This window comes from Ostrinia nubilalis, chromosome Z (assembly GCF_963855985.1).
Source record: "Ostrinia nubilalis chromosome Z, ilOstNubi1.1, whole genome shotgun sequence".
Lineage (NCBI taxonomy): Eukaryota > Metazoa > Arthropoda > Insecta > Lepidoptera > Crambidae > Ostrinia > Ostrinia nubilalis.
The window spans coordinates 5,410,168-5,435,513 of record NC_087119.1 but is presented as its reverse complement, the minus strand read 5'-3'; the positions used below and the strand labels follow the sequence as shown (position 1 = coordinate 5,435,513).

At 36.0% G+C, this 25,346-nt stretch overlaps 1 protein-coding gene across 2 annotated transcripts in view; it reads left to right on the top strand.

Moving 5' to 3' along the window:
* The first annotated feature begins 1,861 nt into the window (after positions 1 to 1,861).
* The window catches only part of LOC135087156 (GRB10-interacting GYF protein 2), a 73,409-nt gene continuing 49,924 nt past the window's right edge, over positions 1,862 to 25,346 (top strand). For both annotated transcript variants that reach the window (XM_063981991.1, XM_063981990.1), the window contains exons 1-2: positions 1,862 to 1,934; positions 6,275 to 6,614. In XM_063981991.1, coding sequence (XP_063838061.1) covers positions 6,340 to 6,614 — 275 coding nt within the window. In that variant the 5' untranslated portion in view covers positions 1,862 to 1,934; positions 6,275 to 6,339. The remainder of the gene's footprint in view (positions 1,935 to 6,274; positions 6,615 to 25,346) is intronic.

Sequence of the window (25,346 nt, the reverse complement as noted above, 5' to 3'; positions counted from 1 at the left end):
CGTGCAATGGCGGGGGAGAGAGGCGACTCTAGAGATTAAATACCGACTGAGGCGTAGGTACCCCTGGCGCTAGTGGACACTCAGCTTACGAGCTCATGTTTGGCCGAGAAGTAAGGACTAGACTTCATACTGTGCTCAAAACCCCATCAGTCACTCCATCGAGAAATAATGACACATTGGCCTTACCTTCAAGACTGCATTTTGTTTGTGGAGACAGAGTGCAGGCTAGACTTTACGGAAGCTCCGCACAGAAGTGGACATTTGCCACAGTGGTACAGCGCCTGGGCAAGCTGCACTATGTCGTGCGTACGGACGGCGGTTTGACCTGGACGCGCCATCTTGACCAGCTGCTGCCGGCGCCACTGGTGCCAGCAGTGCCGCAGAATCGCGGCGGAGGCGTGTCATGTCTGACCTTCTTTATGGTTGCTTAACAACATGTGATTTCATTGTTATGACATAGCATGTAAATAAAGATTCAATATTTAACTAGGGCCGTTGGGGCAGGAAAGTTCTCGAGTGGCGACCACGGGCTGGAAGACGTAGCGTGGGCAGGCCTCCTACTAGGTGGACCGACGATCTGGTAAAGGTCACGGGTAGAGCCTGGATGCGGGCAGCGCAGGACCGTTCATTATGGAAAACCTTGGGGGAGGCCTTTGTCCAGCAGTGGGCGTCATTTGGCTGAAACGAACGAACGAACGATTTATCAAAGAATATTATTTTATGTATTAGGTAGGTACCTAATTATTTATTTCCACTATCCCGACAAACGTTTCTAAATAGGTAAACACGAATTATTATAAGTACTTATGAGTAACGAAATAATAAAATAAAAAAAACTTCTAAAAGTAGTTTTTTCCCCTGAGTAATTTTTCCTAGCAGCTCTACTTTGGTGTGTGTGTGCTAACTTAATTTAAGGCGTGTTAGATAGTGCATGATTTGACGAGTTACCTAATTAATTAATTATTATGAATAACCAGAAATAATGAATTGTTCGCCTAAGTAGGCATCTATTTAGTAATAATACATACCTCGGTATCTAACTCATAAATAAACGTATAAAATACATAATACGAACGACTTTCATGGGAGAAAATTACAAACAATTTTTTATGCATCATAGAATACTATAAATTCCGGAACGTTGGAGGGTTTCTCTCTCAAAAATGTGTTCCATTCCATACTGAAATACTGAAATAACGTTAAAAACCATATTGATTATTGAAAAACTGCTAAAAAACTATTCTTTAAAACCGCTAAAAACCACCAGAAATAGTTAAAACTCTAGGCAATGAAAACGTACCACCAAGAGCCTTGAAAAAGCGCCATTTCTGTTGGTAAAACCATGAAGGTGGCAACACTGACTGTCCCATCAAACTCATTGGCAGGGGGGCGCCACCATCGCAAAAATCGGAACCAGTGACACGAGCGAGACACACTTTTCCAATAATTTTGTTTTGTTTGCCATGAGATTCTGGATTTTCCTATTTACTATCCATATCTATTTTCTATCCTTTGTAAAACTCCATACAAAAAAAGGTCTTTCGAATAATCTTTCGACTGTTTGCGATTTTAAAGTGCACTTTGTTTAGACCCACTGGTTTTTGATATCAAAGAAATCTACGCAGAAATTCACGACCCATTCTTAGTTTGTATTTTTCTCCCAAAAAAATGATCATTTTATGCTTGGTTAAAAATTGCATAATAATCTTTTTGACATAGAACGCGCCTCGTTCACTTCTCTTTGGTTCCTAGGTTGTATTGTAGCCTGTATGGTGTATGTATGCTTTTGCCTTTTCCTGCCAAAGGTATCAAATCAAAAAAAAAAATTCTCTTTGGTTCATTATTTCGGTTTTCTTCGGCCATATTGCTTTGTCGCCTTGCGTCGTGCCGTGCCGTGCGTGCAGTGTCTGCGGATATTGAATCATCAAAGCCAGGTAAGACCCGGATTTTATTCTTGTTTATTGGAAATGAATATTCATATTATTCGTTGCGTAATTGTGGTGAAAAACGAGTGATATTAGATAATATTTTTGTGGAGTTAAGTTATCCTAGTTCATAGTTAGTGCCACCTTGACTCTTGGAATAGTGTATTGGAGTCACACTGTACTGTACACGAGGTGCCTTGATAAAGTGTGTGCTATGTCATCAGATTCAAACAAATTCATTAATCGGAATTTGTGCCTTAGTTTAATTTGGCTATCATAGTCAATCAACTGATAAAGGCCACGTATGTTTACCTACCCCCTTTATATAATAAAATAGGTATTATTAAAATGTCGGGAATATTTTTATGCTTGATAGGAGTTTATCTCCTAAAAAAACTCATAACAGTATTGTTATTCAAATGAATGCGCGGGCGAACTAATTTTTTGACATAGAGTTGGATGGGTTCATTGTTTTCTTTGTACTTTTACGAGGGTAAGTTTGTTTTTTCTCAGTTCAATACATAACTTTCGTTAATAATTTAATGAATAATTAAATATGTGGTTTTTATTGCACTGATTTGGTTTAATTTTCTACTTTGAAACTTATTGCAGAAGAGTGAAAAAATTTGAAAAATCCTTTTTAGCTTACAATGATTTTAAACCTTTCTCAGTTTTTTAGACTACAGTAGTGTTTTTACACTTCACTTGTGTCTAGTTATTTAAGTAATTTATTTGCAGGCTCTGAGACAGTCCGATACCTCTAGGACTGTATCAAAGTTTTTAGGGTTCCGTATTACTGGTTGGGTTTGTTGGTGGCAATGCTTTTGGTTCTGACCATGATTGTCGGTCAGAGAGACTAATTCATTATCAGGGTTATAATTATTTTTTATTAAAATGGGTCACAGGATAGATTGTTTACCTTTCCTCTTTTAGAAAACCTATTATACAATGTCCCAAAATTCAACGATAAGTGCCATAGGATGGACATAGTCATGACTACTTTAAGAAAAATAAGAAAAAAAATCTATCTTAACAAGTTTTACAATAAATTATGAAATTCTTCGAAAATTGACTTCGAAATTTACCACAACCATAATTTTTCAAATATTTCTGTTTTTTTATTTGTATCGGCAACCTAAGTAGTACTGCTGTCCATTACAACTCTTAAAACCCCGGGAATGCTTGCAGTTTTATACAAAAATTCATCAAAATATGTTATTTCCTTAAAATTTTGGAAATTTTTACTTTCACTCCACTTTGACTCATTGTTTTGTAAAAAAAGTATGAACACTTCTGCGGCAAGTTTTTTATAAAGTTGGTGCAACTAACCAAGATTCCAAAATGGTGCATAATTTTTGTAGTTTGTTTCAATTTTCTCTATTACTTCAATTTATTTTTAACATTATCCACATCTCAATCCATACACACGTTATATTTTATGTTCATTTTCCCGTTGGTGATTTGGTGGGACGAAGACTGAAATGTGTATTGATAAGGGTATACAGGTTTTACAAGTAACGGTATATTAAGATTCTTAGATTGCATTAATTTGCAAAAAAACAATCTATTCAAGATATACCTTTAAAGAAAAATTCAGCCAAAGTGAAATAATTCTATTCATTAATATTTACTTGCTGAAATATTTTCTTATATTTTGCTTCTATTGTGCATTCACTCTTTACGTTTCTACAAAACCAATGAGAAAATGGTTTGAAATTGTTCACATTATTCTTATTGTTTCCGTATATTGAAGTTTTCTGAAGGCTCTATTTGGTGGTGAGTTCATAAAGAACTATGGTTGTAGATTACCATATAGTCATTGATACCTCAGGAATAAATCAGATCAATCATTCCATCACATATTTCTGAATGTATGTCAATAGTTTTTTATATTTAGAAGTTTTAAGGGATCTAACCAACAACAGAGCCCGAGATCTCATTTTGTTCAAAATAACTATAAAATAAAATGGATTGTTTCCAACTGAATTGCTTTGGAGGTTATCCAAACATTTATATGTATAAAAATGTTTACCTTTAACAATCATTGCAGTTGGGTAAATATAAATTTAAAGGTGGAGAAATACGATTACTTTTTTTTCCGTCACATATACAAGTCCCTGTGACATTGAAGCCTGAGATCACTGGTAGCAAAAAAAAGCATATTATTGATTCTGGTAAACCCCTTATTTAATAAGGTAACATAATCTTTTTTTTGTTTTTTTTTTGCTTTGTGGTTTTATCATGCGATCAGTCCTTAAAAACTATAAGCAGATGGGGTGGATTCTTTTCGTCATTTAGAGCACTGCTCCCAGCGGAAACAGGCCTTTATTTTTCTTAATCTCAGGTTTATTTTCAGACTAATGAAGATATCCCACCGCTTCTTAAGCCGCCGTATGGTTTCTGGGATAGTGAGCTGCCCTGCCAACTGGTTCGGGTGCTTTGACAGTCTTAGCTTGTAGCTGTTTCCATGGGTGTCTATCTCTTGCTTCACCATAGGCACGTTCAATAACTCGTGCAGCTCTGTTGTTCTTATAAACCATGGTGCATTCGATATTTGTTTCAGGGTGTAGTTTTGCACTCTCTGAATTATGATGTTAGGGGCACTTGCAGGTAACATAATCTAACAGGTAGATTATGTTTATATTCGACTAGGTACTAGAAGAATGTAATAAATGTATTCTGTCCATCTAGACTTGTGAATTACAGTACATACCACAAACAGTAATTCTGTAATTATTCACAGTAAACATCTGAAATGGTAAGGGTTTGTCATAACCGTGCCATAGAACCAATACAACTGTCCATATTTAGTTTATTTATTTTGGTTTACACAACCATTTTTGTATTTGATGATAGTGTCAGTTCTTTACTCTGTAATTTTAATACTAACATACCATTAAGTTCGCCTAATGTTAAAATTTTGGCATTAAAGTAGAAATAAATAAAAACTTACTAAATTAAATCGTAAACATTTTATTATTACTAACACAATTACTTAGGTTTCTCCATCAGAAATACTTATTAATAAAACAAAAAAGGAACTCTTATTAGGACAAAAAGTAGCTAGGAAGCCTTTACTTTCAGTCAAATAATTTTCCTTTTAAACAGTGAGTAGGGGTATAGAAGAAAAGAAACTTTATTTCATTATTTATGTGCGAGTTACCTCTTTATTTTTTCTTGTTTATTTGTTTCTTTAGCATAGCGAAAATTATATATTTTGTTTTGAGATGCATGCGAATTTAAATGTATTGATTTATTTATCAGGATAGATGAAATAAGATGGACTCACCTCCTTTGAGAACACAATATCTACATAGATGATATTTTTTTTATTTCAATAATTGATACTTCATTTTTTTTAAGGAAAATGCGTTTTATTGTATTTAGTTGCATAAAAATAATGTTTAATCGCGCTTTGATCTGAGTAATTAAAAAAGTAATGAAGCATTAATTTGGGTGGTGCCATAAATATTAAATCTAAAGCTTTGATTTATAAATACATTTTGTGCAGATTCAATCATTTTAATAATATGTTCTTATAAAAATTACCTAAATAATCCTAAGGAGTTGTCTATATTTTTGAGACTAATTAAATTAGCTGTGCTTTATTGTTTCAAACCTGAAAAATATCATATTCATAACTATATTGTGTATTAAGTTTACCATTTAGATAATTTCATTCTCATCCCTAATCTTAGTTAAAAAAAAAAGTAAATACGCGTTATCTATTAATACCAGAATAGAAATCAAAGCCTTGCTACCAACGTGTAATTATTACTAAGTAAACCATCGACCCATCCCTCTTCCACCGTCGACAGAAGTTGATCAATAGTTGGAAAATAATGGCAGTGGATGCATAGCGCGCATATACTACGGGTGTCTTTATATACTTTTGTCTTGCTCCAGCGAATGGCAATGTCCAAATATTAGAACAATATAGATGCTATTGATTACTTTATTAATAGATTCGCCCACTGTGCTTGTGATGTGTAAAATCGGTAGTACGCGTTCATAAACTAAAGCGCTCCGACCGACTGATAAGATACTGTTATTGGAAATCTCATTTTATTTGTGTCACTTTAAAGTCTTTATTAGCTTGTGAAATAATTTATTTCTAAATCATTATGTGATATGAAAGTGGATTTTTTTGTTTAGACTTGAATTTTATCGATGGACAGCATTTTGATTTTGCATTCTATTTTATTTTATGTAAAATGTGTAATTTGAAGTGGATTTTTTGAAACTTCTCAATGATTTGAGTACTTAAGGTGACTGTCACCGTTCTTAGTAAAGTGCCCGATTAATCATTTGACTGGCTTGTAATTTAAAATTAATTTATTTTCTTACAGTTGTTGCAGTTACCACAGCCAGCATACTTCTTCAATTATCTTCCTCGTGATCCTCAACCAGTATAATGGGTGACCGTATTAAGTTTGGTCCGGAGTGGCTTCGCAATTTGGCCCCCGGGACGTCGGGCACCAACAATCAGAACCAAGCCCAGCCAGCCAGTCCCACCTCCACTACCGGGCTCACCTCCACTACTGGGCCCACGCCTGGGCCGTCGGGCCTCGCGACGGCCAGTCCATCGGGAGACAATACAGTATCCAGTTCCACCTCAGGATCCATTGGCAGCCCCTCAAACACTCCCTCACCTAATCCAGTACCCAAAATTCTACTGGCCAAACTAAGGTAAGTCGAATTCTTATTACCTAATTAAAAACTTATTTGTATTTTGCACATAGATCAGCACAAAAGGGGAACTTAATGTCATAAGTATGCCATTCTCCTCCAAACTGAAAGTAGGGGGGACTCTTACTGATTCAGTGCAAAGCGAAAGTTGTTTTACTTTTTATGTTTATTCTGTTATTTTATGTTATTAGATAATTATTGAATTGATCATTTATGATATTTTTGACAAAAAGTGACCTTACCATAAATATTTAATATGTACTACACTCGCGAGCAAAAGTATGGAATCACCCTATGCGTTTCGAGCGATCGATCGTAAGAACTAAAATGGTAATGTTATACCCTTTAAATTGATACCATAGATACATAGAAAATGGTACCATTTAAAGGTAATGTTATACCCTTTAAATTGATACCATAGATAGATACATAAAAAAATGGTACCATTTTAAAGGTAATGTTATACAGGGTGGAAACGATAAGTGATCTCACTCGATTATTTCTAAACCATACAAGATATCGAAAAACTGGTTCCTGATCCTGAAAGTGCTTTACGAGCTCTTTCAAACGGCACCAATAACAGGTTACAGAATAAACTGGATCTATCAGAAAATTCAATGTTTCCGGCTTCCTTTAGTTTTATACACACATAAATGATCTCATATTAATCACATTTACCAAATCATGCGGTAATTATTCATAATTTTCACATTTATCACTTTGACCGTAACATATAGATAGATATTTTGAGTGTTATTGTGATACAGTAAGCATTGTGTGTAAATAATCGTTTATTGGGAATTTTTTATTATTGGTCTTACTTCATTAAAATCGCCAAGTAGGTAATAATAACACTAGGCTACAACGTTAAAAAACATTATGTAAAGTTTATCGTTTTAAGTATAACAAAACTCAATTTTGCCAGCGTTGTTCCCGACTCCAAACTAATATGTAATTATTTTGAGTCAATGATAAGGCTGATTGTAAAAATTTAATTGCTAATTTCGCAATTTCTTATGCTATTAATTTAATATACTTTTTATATAAGATTTTAAACATCCGCATCCGCATCCGCGGATGTGAGCTTTCAAATATCCGCATCCGCGTATGTTAAAAAATCAGCATCCGCAACATCCCTGATACAGGGTGTTTGGCGGAAGGTTAGACAAACTTCGTGGGTGTATAACTGTATAGGTAAGGTCATTTTAAGAATACAAGTTCGCACATTTGACCCTGAGTGAGCTACTTTTTTTTAATTGATATTTTTGTTTTTATTAAAAAAATTCCACGATTTGACCTTAACTTAAAACTGCTTCATTTTGTTTCAATATAACAATGCTTGAAGAAGCTTTGTATGGATAATTTTTGTATTATTATTCTATTTTTGACGAATTTCAATATCTAACTACTACATGTGATATATCATTGGAAAGAAGAGAAGCTAGAGATGTTTTTAAGATCATCCATAAGATAAGGCAATCCATTATTACTTTTAGTTTTTTTTAATCGAATTCTAAGTTGATTTTATTATATTTTATCGTGGTTTGTACTTTTATTAAACTTTGGCGGCCCATAACTAGCTATCCAATCATTATCTGGATCTGAAATTTATTTTATTTGACTAAAGACATATTCGATATTAATATCGAATAAAAAGCGGTTGAAAACACGCGAGAAAAAAAAATCTGGTATAAAAAAGCAGTTTTCCGGTCTAATTTTAGAAAAAATAAATAAAAACAAAAATATCAATTAATATAAAAGTAGCTAACTTAGACTCAAATGGGCAAACTTGTATTCTTAAAATGACCTTACCTATACACCCACGAAATTTGTCTAACCTTCCGCCAAACACCCTGTATAACAATTTACTACTTTTGCCATAATAATCTCAAACCTATGCATGTGATATTAAAACTTTGTGTGAATGAATTAGAAACATACAAAAACAATCATTTTTCACAGAAACAGTAATTCTATGTTTTAATCAATAAATATTTAAGTAATTAAAATTTACTAATGTCATTTTTTTGTTGTTATTGTATCACTTTACTTTGTAACTTATCATAAAACAAAATAATACTCGTACAATCGACCTGCTATTGACTCTCAAATTCCGGAAGTGAACTTACTACTTTGTTACATACTGACCGGGTTTTTCCCGTCGTGTCGTTATGGCTATAGTGTTCGGAGACATACGTGTGTGAAATTTAAAAAAAGTATGTATTCGTATTCGTAATATTTCACCGAATACGAATATTCGGTAAATGTCTACTATTCGGCGAATACGAATATTCGTATTCGTTGCATCAGTACTATTTACTGTCAAATTCCGGAAAAGAACGATAATGAATTAATTTGACACCGGGCTCACAGAGTACTACTATACGAGCCCCGATGCAAAATACACTTCTGGACACATCTATAGGCCCACCTTAGAGTTTAGGTTTCGATGGCCCCTACCGAAATATGATTGCTAGATTGAACAAAAACTGGTGATGCAGTTTTAAACCTGATACATTTTACCATCTTTTTCGATCGTATTGTTTTAAATTTGAATTCAGAATACCATACGACATGGAGCTACGCCTAACAAGTCGGATATGCGCCTTGTTAAAGGCAATTGATTTTTGAATAAAAAACATGTTTTATCAAATAAAGGTTTAATTTAATAACGCGTGTTGCCTCCATGGGCATCTACCACAGCTCTCATACGATTAGGCATAGAGTTTATCAACCGCTCTATGAAATTTTGAGGGATCATCTCCCATTCCTCTTCTATGGCAGTTTTCAAGTCCTGCATCGTCTGGGCAACTGGCTGACGAGCCCTAACACGTCTTTTTAGCTCGTCCCACATGTGCTCAATGGGGTTCATGTCTGGGCTTCTGGCTGGCCAGTCCATAACTGTGATGTTCACATCCCGAAGATATTCCCTGACGATGCCGGCCGCATGGGCTCTTGCATTATCATGCATATAAAGGAAATTTGGGCCCACATAGTCCGCGTATGGTATCATGTGAGGTTCTAAGCACTCACGAATGTACCTTTCAGCATTTAATGTTGGCAGCCGTGGTCCTGTAACAACCTCAAGTTGAGTTTTGCCGCTCGCGGATACACCGCCTCAGACAGTCCATGAGCCACCGCCATAAGCAACCCTCTCTTCAAAGCAGCATTGTGCGAAACGCTCTCCCTTACGTCGGTAGACCTTCTTCCTTCCATCATTGCCATGTAACACAATTTTAGACTCATCAGAAAAGAGTACACGGCTCCAATCTTGCTGTGTCCAATTTAAATGACTGCGTGCGAAATGGGCTCGCGTTAGTTTGGGCCCATTAGCTGGCTTGTGTGGTACCATATCGCGTTCTTTTAACCTTCTCCGAACAGTTCGAGCGCTCACAGATACTCCGTGGAAGTCGCGAAGTTGGTTTTGTATCTCGATGGAGGTAAGGTGACTATTTCTCAAGCTGGTCGTCACGATGAATCGATCCTGCCTTTCAGTTGTGACCCGAGATCGTGGCCTTCCTTGGCGACGAACAAAGCCGCCAGTCTCTAGGTACCTTCGATAAACATTTCGGACCACAGATCGACTTAAATTAAGTTGAGCACTCACGTTTCTTTGGTTGTGTCCGGCCTGAATAAGTGCCGCAGCTTGGGCGGCGACTTCAGTTGAAGTATCCATAGATTATTGATAGAACCTCGCCTTAATGTTAAGAATATGTAATGTTTGTTGCAAAACCAAAGATATCAATCACTTTTTCAAGAATTAAATCCAAGTAAACCAATAAAACCAAGTTTTCTTAGTATTCGATTGTTTGATATCAACAAACAGGCTCCAAATTGTCTTGTTTCTTTAAATTCTGTGTTCGAAATTAAAAAAAAAGACTATTGAATGAAATTGTGAATGTGCCAGGTTTTGCTCGACCTAATATAAAATTTTAGCTAGGACCTAACGAAACTGAAAATACAAGGTGGGCCAATAGATGTGTCCAGAAGTGTAGTTCGTCTAGTATGAAAAATAAGATAATTATGTAATAATGTGAAGTGAATTTGGGTAAAGTAATTAAGAGAGTTAATAAGAAAGTAAACCACCATTTGAGTAACATTCCAAAGTTTATTTTAACGTATCTCAAAATCTTTCATGACCTGACATAACATAAATAAATTAAAAAAAATACTAAAACACATGACGCAAAAATGTTCGTCTACCATTGGCTCTCACGCAAAATAGTTCGTCTACCACTTAGTTCTGTCGCCTTTGCTTTCAATAGAAAGTTAAATTAATACTAATACTAGAACAATATAATACAGACAAATTTAAAACAAAACGGGTACATAACTACCCAACTCGATTAGCTAAGAAAAATAAATTAATGGTGCCTAAAATACACAATTATTTTGGTAAAAGAACTAGACAATGGATTATACCTACAATACATAACGAATTGGAGCAAGATTTGCTAAACGATATACTTTCGAGAAATCACCTTAAGTACAAGTTAAAAAAATATTACCTAACTTTATGTCCCTGATACTATAACTAGACTATTAGATATATTATAATGTAATATTAGTTTTTAAAAAGTAAGTGCAGGCGACCGGCGCACCAGGCTAGACACTGGAAGTGTCTGGTCTGATGTGCCGGCGACTGTAGGAACCAATTTTGCATGTGTGTATTATTACTTAGTTAATATGTACAATAAGTTACACTTATAACAGTTAGCACGAGAACGACTGCCGACAAACTGTTAAGCAGTTTGGCAGATTAGTATTAAGTAAAATCGATGTAACTTTTATGAGACAATAAATTAAAAAAAAAAAAAAAAATTACAGCTTTAATGCGAAGAGGCATGGTCGCAACCAACGCTGCACACTCGTCGGTCGTAATTGACTCCCACAGACTCCCACACAGCCAAGAGTTTAGCCTTCAAGTCGGTCTTCGATCTTGATGGATTTTTGCGAAGGACTTTCTCCATTTTCCACCATAGGGTCTCAATCGGCGATAAGTCCGGGCTGTTAGATGATCATTCGATGGTTGGGATGCTCTTTGACAGCAGCCATGTCTTTGTTGTCGTTGCAGTATGTCAGGAAGCACCGTTTTGTTGAAAAATGAAAGATTCTTGATGTTTGAGTAACGGAATGGAGGGCAATAGACTTTCTTCCAAAATAGTTTGGTATCTTGTTACATTGATGGAACCATCCACAAACTGCATCCCACCAACACCTTGTGCAGATATGCAGCCCCATCTCATAAGAGACGCTGGAAACTTAACTTTTCGTTTAATGCAATCGGTATGAAATGCTTCATGTTTATTTCGAACCACCTTTTTTCTTCCATAGCCGACTGTGACTTCAAATTTGGACTCGTCACTCCATATGATACTACGGCACTGATCAGAAGTCCAATTTAAGTGATCACGAGCAAACTTCAATCTCTTTATCTTTTGTAAGGCAGTCTATAGTGGTTTCTCCTTAGCTGTGTAAAATCCGTAGCCCATTCGTTTCAACACTCTTTGCAGGTATTAACTGAGACGTCTTTGTCAATCATGTCTCCATTGCACCGTGCCTTCTCCAGCTCGAGCACTACGATTTTTTTGTCAATTTTCTTAAGAATTCTGTTTTCTGTTTCACTGACGATACGGGGTCGGCCAGTTTTCTTCAAGGAAGAAATATTTCGATTCTTTTTATAGTGCTGAATGATAGATTACACTGTAGATCTGGGCAGTGTCAAGTCTTTCGAGATTTGGTAACTTGATTTGCCCACCTCAATCCCACAAACTACTTCTTTACCTACTGGTTTGCCACGACCCATTTTTACTTGAAAACTGAAGAAATTAACAGAATTTTTCAGAAATTTATACTATCCCACTTGTAAAAATGACTCAAATTACTTTTCCAAACGTAAACTTTTAAAATTAAATTTAAAAAAGGGAAAAAATATTTAACTCAATGATAGACGAACTCTTTTGCATCGATTAACAACTAGATGAACTATTTTGCTTACGATTTGCTCGACTTAAAAGCATGATATCTCTTAACTTAAAAGACTGAAACAGTTTATTGCTTCAACATTAAATAGTGCATAAGTAACCGAACATGAGATGGTAGAATAGTTTTTATGTTTACGTAACTGGACAAAAATAATTAAGTAAGAAAAAATCTTTCTCCATGTTTTTCGTACTAGACGAACTATTTTGCATCGGGGCTCGTACTAAGAGGCCGGTAGATCTATTCTCATAAATAAAACACAGAATACTCAACTTTCACATTCAAATCAAAATCAAAAATATTTTATTCAATTTAGACCACAGGTGGCACTTATTTTGCCTTATTTTAAATACAATTCATATTCATCACACAAAAGCGCGGGGAGTCGTCCCTCTATTCTGACGTTTTCTAGTGTGACATTGACATTACGTCAATGTCACTGTGACAGCAGCTCATTGGCTTTAGTGATAATTTTGTAGGTGGATGAAACTGGCAAGCGTTTAAAATATCCCTCCGAGTGACAACTAAACTTTTTTTTTTAAATTTCACCTGCAACAACAACATCCCCTTTTTGTCTCCCATAAATTGTATGTTCTTTTTATATTTTATTTTCATGTACTGTGTCGTCTTATTTGTGATGTCTGTTTGTTTTAGGTATTTAAGTTTGCTTATATTGCAACTATCAAATTATATTTTTTTAAAACCTCTGTCTAAAAGCTGCGCACGTGACATTGGCGGAACAGTGTGCCCTCAGTGGCAAAAACGCAAGTTCATCGCCATCAACCCAAAGAAGAAGTTATTTTAACGTTTTAGATTTTTCACAATTAAAAATACCGGGACTTTCCCGTCATGTCGTTGTGGCTATAGTGTTCGGAAACACACACGTGCGTAACAAAATAAAAAAGTAGGTATTCGTAATTAATTATTTATTCGCCGAATACGAATATTCGGTAAATATCTACTATTCGGCGAATACGGACCGCCAGCTCACTTGAAAAATCATGTACAGAGTAAGAGAAATGAGACAAACCTCAAACGAAGAAGAAACTCCAAATTGTCTCTCGAAAAGCTTCTTATCTACAATATCTACACAAGTGTCTTGAAATGAAACCAGTGTGTACCTAGACCTACGAATGGAATCGAGTTGTGGCGATCTGCATGTGCCCTCCAATAGCAGCATAACAAGGATGTCAAAATGACATCTTCAAAAAATATTCTAAATAAACCGACTGTGCGACGGGCAGCTGCAGTTAGTGTGCGAGCGCGACAGCAATATAATTACTCGCTCGGCGACCGGACTATAGAGAAATAGTAGAACAAATCAACAGGACCATCGCAAGACTGTTAAAATGATTAATACTACAGTTAGTCCAAAGATGCTAGAAGATTGGGAGGCCGGACTAGAATATCGTGTGAAGAACTCGAAGAGTTCAGTCTTACTCAGTAGCTCAGTAATTGTTTTTATTTTTGTTGTGTTGTTTTTGTTTCACGAAGTCTCTCTGCAAACAAGTATTTTTGGAAATAAATGATTTTTTGTTTATATGTACTTACTGTGTCAATAAAGTCTTTCTAAAAACAACTTGACTTTGAACAGCGTAGACGCGTTTACAATTTGGATAGGTGTGTGCTTTGTTATTGCAAGCGCTTGGTCTTAAATACATTATAGAAATAAGAAAATATACCCTGAGGTTATCTAAAGTTGAAAATAGGTCACTACTCACTACTGAGTAGGTTTACATGGACGTCAGCTATTGTTCAAGTTTCATTGTTAAGAGTATTGTTGCTGGTATTTTAAAACTATGCCATCGTATTGTGATAATGTTTTCCTGAAAAGGGCTTTATCTTGTTGAAACAATGGTGCTAACAGGCACCCCATGCTGCCACCCCTTATAAAACACATGCCCGTCGTGTGTCGTGTTCGTGATGTGCTTTGAAAGAAAAGAGCTTTGTTGTTGTTAGAACCGTGATTTTAACCCATTTTCACATCCATGTTTAGTTGTAATAATTATCTGTTACAAAGTAGTGAATATGTAACAGATTCTGTTGTGAGATTTTCTATATTGGTGTTCAAGGTTATTATATTTGATGCTAAACGATGTTCCTGTTAGATACATCGTCGTAACTATTATGTGGCGGATCGCGGGTGCAACTCCATCCGCCGCAATTGATGCAGTGATGGCAATCATGTGCAACATGTCCATTGAGGAGTAATTGAATATCCGCACGTTATTGGTGCAGTGCATACATTTTATTGAGTCTATGAACACCTGGTAAATTAGAAACAGTTGAATTATGTTCTTCAGTATTATTTACCTACAAGATTTGTAGTAATTCCATGTGTGGCGACATCTATTATACGCCACTACAAAACTAGTGTACCAACAGATGGCGCTGTTACAACTCCACTGGCATTACACCGCCGCGCGTACAAACCTGCATTGCGGTGACGGAGTTTTCTACCCTGCCCAGAATATTATAGGAAAACCAAGATGGTAGAAATTGGACCTTGGTCCCCGAGCACAACACCCGCTCGGAAGGAAGCACTAACACCTAGTTTCCTTATTGTGGATGAACATCATATCCCACATTGGTGACCCCGACGTGATGTGAAACGCAACCTTCCATCACCACCATCTTCGGCATCAGTCTCCGCCATTTTCACCATCTCCACCACTCCGTCATCAGCTCCAGTCCTCAATAAGCCAGCATCCAGCCTTCAGGGACCATCGCAGATCGCAACCGACCTTCCTGGTACCTCGGCAGCAAGCAACCGTCTCTTCACTGGTCACGGGCACAGCTCTGGCCCAGCTCCACGCCCGACCATCGAAGACGCCTCCGCTTACTATCCCGACTCACCGTGGATAGAGCACCGCAAGACCGCAACCTGCTCGTCTCGACTCACCGCAGACTTGAGCACACTGGCATTTGTAAGCTCATCACGCACAGACTGCTGAGCTCATCCTGACGTCATCCACCTCCGGTTCTTCCGGGGGGAGTGGTGTGGCGACGTCTACTATACGCCACTACAAACTTAGTGTACCAACAGATGGCGCTGTTACAACTCAACTATGGCATACACCGCCGCGCGTACAAACCTGCATCGCGGTGACGGAGTTTTCTACCCTGCCTAACATATACAGGGTGGAATTTTGTAATGCCACCTGAAGGGAAAGTGATCTTTGAATGCAGTTCTCTTTCTTTTGTTTTCTTTGAGTAAAATTTTCTATAGTATTAAGGGCACTTTCCCTCCAGGTGGTATTACAATATTCCAACCTGTATAGGAAAACCAAGATGGTAGAAATTGGACCTTGGTCCCCGAGCACAACACCCGCTCGGAAGGAAGCACTAAGTCACTAACACCTAGCTTCTTTATTGTGGATGAACATCATATCCCACACATGGTTACATAGCACGGGGAAATAATTTAGCCCCGTAGACAACATTAAAAAGGGCTTTTTGAAAAAAATCCGAGGAGAATAGGGTTGACACACGAGTCGATTGATATACTTTTATGAGCAGTGAAAACGCGACTATCCCACACATTTTGTTAGACAAAGAAATGGCAATGCCAGATTTTGTATGGAAGGTGGCGTCTTTTTTTTTTGCGCGGCCATCGACCCAACTTTGTTTTTTGATTACAAAAAAATCTAATAAACCAAACTTACTATGACATGTATACCTCTAAACTCAGTCTGAACTGAGTTACGAGCGTTAGAAATTTGATGAATTTACATACTAGTTTTGCTTTTTGCGCGCAAGTTTTGTAAGAAATTGTATGTTGTGTGTTGTATGTAATCAAAAAACAAGGTTTGGTCGATGGCCGCGCGAAAAAAAAAGACGCCAATTTCCGGCATTGTCTTTTGACGTCACTAATTTACGAACTCTATTATTATTGATAACAAAGCTACTAAAATTGAATTAGATGCATAAAATTGAAAACTAACTGGATTTTCAGGTCTAAATAATAGTGTGTTATTTTATATAAGCTCTTGTGTTCAAATAATAAGTCTATTAAGTTTCAATAGAAATAAAATACATAGACGCAAACAGATTAGAGTAACCGCTATTCGTCGCAGTTCTATAAGATGACTTCACGAATTCAAACTTGTTTTTAGCGTTCCGTATTAGTAGTTAGCTACTTGTACCTACACGGCTTGCCGATCGGATCGGACCCTCACATTAAACCTCCGCTTTGTGTCTACCGTTCAGCGGGATGTGTATCATGAACTGAATGAAGTTTGATTGGCTGGTTTCAGTTAATCAATTTATTACATTTTATGTATTTTTCTCCCAGCTTCACGTTGACGGGCCGCATCATATCATGTTTCATATTGTATTCTTTTTGAATAGGTATAAAAACTAGTAGTAAAAAACATAAATTAAAGTTGAGCCATTTTTGATATGGCTAAAAGAAAATCTGCTTCTGTTTTAAAATAGTATCAAAATATTCGATTAAATAACAGAGTAATCCGTTTTGTTTCGAAAAGTTCAGATTACAAGAGATTACGCGTCATTTCTAGTTCAGTAGGTCAACCTGTGTTGTAGATAGGGCGAGTTTAACAGCGGGGTCAAGCATCCTCTCAATCTTTTGACTCAGTTACTCGACTAGTTAAAATAATACAACATTAACCAAGATTTTTATTTGTGGAAGTTATTTTCATAAAAGAAGAAGGTAAGTGTATGTGTGTGTGTATGCTGAACCTTATACCTTTCGTTAATACTTACAACGGCAACAATGGAAAAAGTTGCAATTTCGCGAGATTTATGGGAATCCCTACGGAATATTTGGGTTTGCTCGATTATCATACTAATTTCGAGGATTGAATTGTTCGGTAAATCATGGTCAATATGTACGCGATGTAAAAATCTGTTCGTCTCCAATTTCCTCTCTCGCCAAACCGGAGTTTTCCTTTAGTGAGCACGACGGCGCAGTTTTCGCTCGGCGTTGCTAGGCAACCGCGCCGCGCAGTCGCAGAACGAGCGTAGGGGCGCTGCAATCGCAGCGGAGACTTATTGCGTAGCGTTTGCTTTTGCTTCTCTGCCGCCCGGCTAATTATGTGGCGTCAGGTGAAAACGCTCCGTATCCCGGTAAGATTTTCCCGTTTTTTATCTTTTTTGTGTCTTAACCATAGGTTTTCTTTGTCAATCTAGCATAAATAACCTAATTCCCTGTAATGCTGTGAATGTTTAACTGGGTAGTCGAATAATTTATTAATCCATTGTAATGTTTTGCTTTTCGTGTTTTGATATCTTTGTTTCGTCTTTCCGATATCTATACCTTCGAATCCATAATGAGGTCTCATTTTTGTTAGGCATTTGATCAGTGTTTCTTTTTTTTAGTGTAATTTGTAGAGATCGATAATGTAGACAAGTTCGTAAGGTAATATTTTTGAGTCGCGCGAAGTGCAGTTAACTTGTAATTACAGTAGTTAGGTATTTTAGACCTATGAGATTTCTTGGGTTTGGTTACATATTTAAATTTTCATGCATAAAATAATATGCCTTTTCTACATATATTCGGTAAATACCTCGGACCTTAGGGATTTATTATTTACACGCATAATGTTTAATTATGGTGTAATAGTTACCATGCCACGGTATTATCATGTAAAACTATGTGGGATATCCAAGAAAATGGTTTTGGTTAAATCTTTCAATGTTCATGCTTAAACATGCCTTTTATACAGGGTGGAAACGATAAGTGATCTCACTCGATTATTTCTAAACTATACAAGATATCGAAAAACTGGTTACTGATCCTGAAAGTGCTTAACGAACTCTTTCAAACGATATCATTAATAGGTTACAGAATTAACTGGATCTATCCGAAAATTAAATGTTTTCAGCCTCCATACTAAATGTTTTCAGCCTCCATACTAAATGTATGCCAGCCACACAATATTAGAAGTGTTAATTTTTTTTTATTAAATAATAAACACTTAAAATGAACTCGTAAATTGCATTCTTATTTAAAATTATTCATAGAAAACATTGGTTTTAGGTTTTACTTTCTACAGGGTGTTTGGTAAATGGGTATATGAGCCGACACTAGCCCATGTTAACATGGGCATATAAATGGTATGGTGAAGTCAGAAAATTGATATCTTCATTTTAATTATTTTAATTTTCATACAAAATAAATTTTATAAATTCCGATTTGTATGAAAATTAAAATAATTAAAATGAAGATATCAATTTTCTGACTTCACCATACCATTTATTTATATGCCCATGTTAACATGGGCTAGTGTCGGCTCATATACCCATTTACCAAACACCCTGTATAATATTATCAAGACATGAGTGCCATGACTGTGGCAGTACTAAATGTATGGAAGCTGAAAACTTTGAATTAGATAGATCCAGTTTATTTTGTAACCTATTATTGGTACCGTTGGATAGAGCTGTAAAGGTCTTTCAGGATCAGTAACCAGCTTTTGGATATTTGTATAGTTTAGAAATAATCGAGTGAGATCACTTATCGTTTCCACCCTGTATAGTCGGCAAATATCGAATATTATGGACTAGCTTTCCGCCCGCGGCTTCGCCCGCGTCTAATTTTGTCTGTCACAGAAAAACCATATCGCGCGCGTCCCTGTTTAAAAAACCGGGATAAAAACTATCCTATGTCCTTTCCCGGGACACAAACTATCTCTATGCCAAATTTCAGTGAAAGCGTGACAGACAGACAGACATACAGAGTTACTTTCGCATTTATAATATTATATTAGTATAGATAGATTATTATTTACACGCATAATAATTGTGTAATTATGGTATAAGTGCCGCGGCATTGTCACGTAAATTGTCTCGTCACTAGGCGCATTCTGAGCGACAGCCAGCAATATGTTATGCGTGACAGTAATGCGTGCGGCATGTTGCGAGCGCCTGGAATCTTTGCAGCCGCATGCAAATATCTATTGCGCGTCAAGTGAGCATATTTGGTCCCATACAAAATTAAGTGACATCAATTTGTTCTGGAAGTTCTATGGGAATGTCCATAGGTGAAACATTTTCCCCTACTATTAAACTTACTTTAGGAAACTATTCTGATTTTGTTGTTAGATCCCGACTTATTTATTTGTGACCTGGAGGTGAGGTTTGCAACATTGTACAGATCAGATTTGTTTGAGAACAAGAGGCGGAAATTGCAACGTAGTTAACATTGATTGGATAACTCGTGGTTAGAATTGTTACTTCTCTTCAAAACACTTCACGCTAATGTTTCACGTGACGCCTTAATAAATAATTGCCTAGTTGATACCAGGCCAATTTGCCCTACCCCAAGCATCCTGTGCTTGAATCCTTGACGTCATTGAATATCACCGGTTGCGAATGAAACTTTATAGTGAATAAAAAAATGAATTCTTACTTTTTTCCGATTGATTGGCATGCTGTGTATTCAATTGAAATACGGGTCGCCGTGAGATTGCTGCCTCTGGGAAATTGGATTTTCGAGTTTTTCAGTTTTCACTCGTCACTGACGATATGTGGTGCTGGTTGAAAAAAGTAGGAGCGTATCTGCGATTCCAGTGTACATGTTTTTTAAGGGGCTCTTTGCCGTCGACTGTGAGAGAGAGACATTCAATTAGTCGGAACGGTAGAAATTCGGGTAGTGGATGATTGTATATATACAATTTCGCTTCGCCATTGACATATATGTCAATGGCGAAGCGAAATTCAATTAGTTGGAGTGGTGGAAAGTCTGCTTGTGAATAAATGGACACATAGGCGCACAAGTTAATTGGCATTGACCTAAAACACTGTTTCCAGTGTTGGGTGTAATGAGACGAGACTGTTCGAAGGAAAAATTGCAACTTTGCAGATATGTATAGTAAAAAAGATATTTATCACGGGCTCAAAGTATTTATTTTTTATCAAAATCACGCTGAGAATGTCTCCAAAGAACAATATAACTAACGCTTTTGATAATTTGTTGCGTTTGTAAATCATATTAATGTTTGTGTCACGTGATCCGCCATGTTAAATTGCAAACTCTTGGTTAACAAAAACGAGTCGGAGCTTGAAGATACCTACGGTATTATTATAACCCGGGTCAGTAATTTGATTAGGGGCCCGCGACAGAGGTCAGGAGTAGGTACGCGGACATTTAAGAGCCATTTTACATTTTCGTGCGAATTTCTAAGATTTTGGAAGCATGAATTACTATCTTAAGCAACACCCAGAGATTATTTAATAACTGCGAAAGATAGGTCAATCCTTGTTGTTGACCATTAATGAAACGGATTTACTAAAACTCTTTTGCTTAATTCACAGTGCCCCATCTCCCACAACCATTTTACGAAAAAATTGCCGCAGACTCATTTTCAAAGTCCTGTATCTATTATTTATGCTCATATAATAAGCTTAAAAATATATAGTAATCATCGGACATATATTCTTGTAGTCCATTAATGAAATAGATTCTTGAATTTCATTACCATTATTGAGTAAAATCTAAAAATAATTTGGCAAATTTTAAGATTAACGTCACATTTTGATCGTGGTTTTTGGTTTAAAAACACAGCATAAACTGCAATAAAAGTATCCCAAAATAAAGAATATTCATTGTAGAATTAATTTCTACAGTTATTGTTTAAATATTAGTAACCACTTTGTCAAAATATTGATGTGAATATCAGTATAAATTACAATGCGCAAGCCGACATCGATTAGTATGGCGCGAGCGCCCGTCAAGGCAGGACCTGTGTCATTTTTCCCGCCGTGACGTTTACGTGCGTTCGTGTCGTAAAGCGGTGATTTGTACGGCGACCAAATACATTTGATACTATGCCGAGAGGCTGTTTCGAGTCGGCCGGCCGAGCAGAAATTGAAATGATGAATTTTAATTTCTTTGACGGATCTGGGTGTAACTATGTATAATATGTAGGTACCATGTATTTAATTTAATAAATAAATTATAAAAAAGTATATCCATTATGATAGCACCCTTAACGGTATCCTTCCGTTTGGCCAAATTACTTTTCGCCAAATTTCACTTCGCAAACAACTTATCGCCAAAGTTTCATTTCCCAAATGAACTTTTAGCAACTGTACTTTTCGCAACTAATTCATTTGGACAAATTATCATTTGGCCAAATTTTACTTGGCAAATGTTTATATAGCAAATGTTTTATTTTGCCAAATATTATATCCCAAATAATTTGTTTGGTCAAATCGACACTTCACATACTTACCCACAAATCAAACCATAAGGCAGAAGCAGTTGATCATGGTTTTCACAAGAATGTTATGTAAAACAAAGAGATTGCAGAAAATAGTATGGTTGCAGAAAGTAGGTATTGCAGAAAATAGTGGGTTAGGTTAGGTTAGAACAGTGACCCTTAACGCGCGAAGGCGAGCGAAGCGTGCCGCGGCAGCGGCCGCCGAGCGCTAGAATCACCTCTATTGTTAATGAATCATTTGGGAATTTCGATAAAAAGAATGAAATATGAAAAATTTATATAGAACAAATTTTATATTAACTACCCACTAAACAAAATAATAACCACTTGTTAATTTGTACTCCATTCTAAGCACCAATCAAATTATTTTGTAAATAGTGTATCGTGAAATATTTTTGCCAAATGAAACATTTGCCAAAACATACTTTGCCAAACAATAATTTGCTAAACAATAATATGCCAAAAACGGCATTTGCGAATTAAAAGTTTGCTATAAGTTGTTTTGCCAAATGAGAATTTGCCAAATGAAAATTTGCGAAACGTTGTTTGCGATGTGATAATTTGGGAAACGTTTTTTGGCCAAACATTAGTAATCCACCCTTAACACAAGCATATTGGTTGCCTACTTTTGGACTAGATGGCGCTATGAAATTGTCCAAAGATTTGTTTATTTATTTATCCGCTTTGAGTTTTGTTTCGTGAAGAAGAAAAAGAAGCGTTTTGTTTTGTTGTTAAATCTATACTAATAAAAGAGGAAAGATTTAATTGTTTGTTTGTTTGTTTGGAGGCAATAGGCTCCGAAAAAAATTTCTTTCACGATTTAGAATCCTAATTTTTTTCTATATAGCCTACAATAAAATATTTTCAAAAACTTTAGTCCAAAATCTTTGATAAAATTCGACGTTTAATAAATAAATTAGATAACATGTTAATACTTTTTTTCAGTACGATTTTAGTACTTGTTTTTCAGAAATTCTACGATTTAACTAAACTTCTAAAGTGTTTATATTTTATGCATAATTTATTAACTTCTAAAATATACATATATCCTATTGATAGATGACGTGCTTCGTATTTTATTAAAATTATTACCTGACTAGGTTAAAAAGGTGTGGAATGTTATTTTGGAGATAACTTGGTTCCATAGAAATATAGAGAGATGCTAAGTAATGCGCTGAGTTCGAAACTCAGTGTCGTATTAGAAATTCACACACACAAAGAAATCAAATTATGTGCTCATTATCCATTGCGGTATCAGTATTCAACGTTCGAATAATCTTTAGTACTATGCAAGCAATATAAACTGTTTACATAATGACGTCGCTACTGTCATCATTGCTTTCACAAGCAATATGTTCCAATTTGTCCCTTGTCACATTTCCCTTTAGTTTCTGTGATCTGTGCTTGTTTCTAAGTTGATATCAATTAAATATTCCTTAGTACTTTTGATTTAAATTATTATTTTTTATTTTGACACGTGTTTGAAAAATCAAGGTCAGATTACAATAAAATAACAAGTGAAAACGTAACATTGCATTGCAACTCGCAATTTCGCAATATTGATTAGGAGATTCCATTGGAAATTCATTCCTAGGATTCCCCTAACACCATCAAATTCAAGAGAATTCAAGAGAGTGCAGTTTCCCATCTCATGCTTAGGGACCCCGGTATAAAATAGTGTGGTTGCATAGAGCCTGCAACGGGCAACCGCGTGCGCAGCTGCTCATACTAATTTTCGATACAAAAGCAAGTGTTGGCGCCCTCACGAGTTTTAGCGGAGTTCCATATGGTAGCGGGAGTAGACTTAATGGAAATCTATGCTTCTCCGACGACCAGTTGTATGTGGAATACTCCAGAGTATGCGCACACAATAGCCTGGTGATTTTAGCACCTGAAGGAAAAACAAAAAAACATTGTTTACAAAGAAATCTGCGGCAGGTGTAGTGTTTTAATTTTGTTTTAGAAAGATCTCATAATTTTGTAAGTATTCAAATATTTAAACATAATGATGTGTAGATTTTATATCAAAAAATATAATCATTTAACAAAATTAATTTTCTTAGAATATTTTAATTCTTTTAGAACCATTTTCCACTTCATCGCAGAAGAAGTCGCGGGCAAAAAGCTAGTATGAAATATGTAGTATTGCCCGCGGCTTCACCCGCTTGAAATTTAGTTTGTCACAGATCGTCATAAATTATAGCCTATACATTGTTATTCTGGTCGACGCCAGGGATGGATGAGCGTCGCTGTCGCTGGCGACAGGGTCTTCTGGTTCAGGGTTCATGGCGTAGGTCTCAGGCAAAATGAAATCCACTCGTAGAAATTAATAAACTCAGTGTATTAACGAAAATAATTACACACAGCACTAGAGTCGTATCGGAACTGAGTGAACCAAAGGTCTTGCGATAGGAACGTCCGACCCGAGTGATAGTTGAACACAGACTGCCTAGTACTGCTGTACTGTACTGTAAAGTTTCATCAAAATCTGTTCAGTAGTTTTTGCGTGAAAGTGTAACAAACATCCAGACATCCACACAAACTTTCGTATTTATAATATTAGTAAGACTAGTAAAAAGTAAGATAGTAAGATGAATTATTTTAGTTATTTGTTTACTTATAATAATATTTATTTATTTATTTCTTAGCTCTGTCTGATAATGGATCTGGAGGAGATGCAATGGCCACCTCCGTAACAAAACAATAGAACCATATGGAGTTTGGGCTTGTGTGATTCGCCTTGACGAATATTTCGTATCCAGGGTCCGATGATGGAGCTGTAAGGGGGCAGATTTTTTTTTCACTATGTGAATGTCTTTATTTTGTACTTAATATATTTTACATATTATACCTATTCGTGTTTCATTATTCGTATCCAGGGTCCGATGATGGAGCTGTAAGGGGGCAGATTTATTTTTCACTATGTGACTGTCTTTATTTTGTACTTAATATATTTTACATATTATACCTATTCGTGTTTCATTATGAATCGAAATATAAAAGACTTAACAAACTCTATTAAAAATTTAAATTAATTAATCAAGTTTGAATACCTCATTCTACCTTAAAATTAATAACTTAAATCAAGTCTTAATACGGTCACGGCTCAAGATTTTTTTGTCCATTTCAGCGTTCTTTTTACTCTTTTGACGTTGCATTGACAGCTTTTACCTAAATTCGCGCGGAATATTTTTGTGAAATGGCTCTTAAAAGCCGAGGGAGTCCGTCGAAGGGGCGAGTTTATTCGTTTTGACTTTGACGTACACCGCTTTCTATTGTTTTAGTTGTATAAAAAAACAGGAATGCAAAATGCAAAGAATATAGCTTTTGCCCGCGGCTTCACCCCCGTGAAATTTAGTTTGTCACAGATCGTCATAAATTATAGCCTATATGTTAATCTAGGTTATAAACAATAATACTGTAAAGTTTCAACAAAATCCGTTCAGTAACAAACATCCAGACATCATGACATCCAGACATCCAGACATCCAAACTTTTGCATTTATAATATTATATTAAATATTAATATCTTGTGAATTAGTCGCTGGATTGTGTGTTGTGTTTA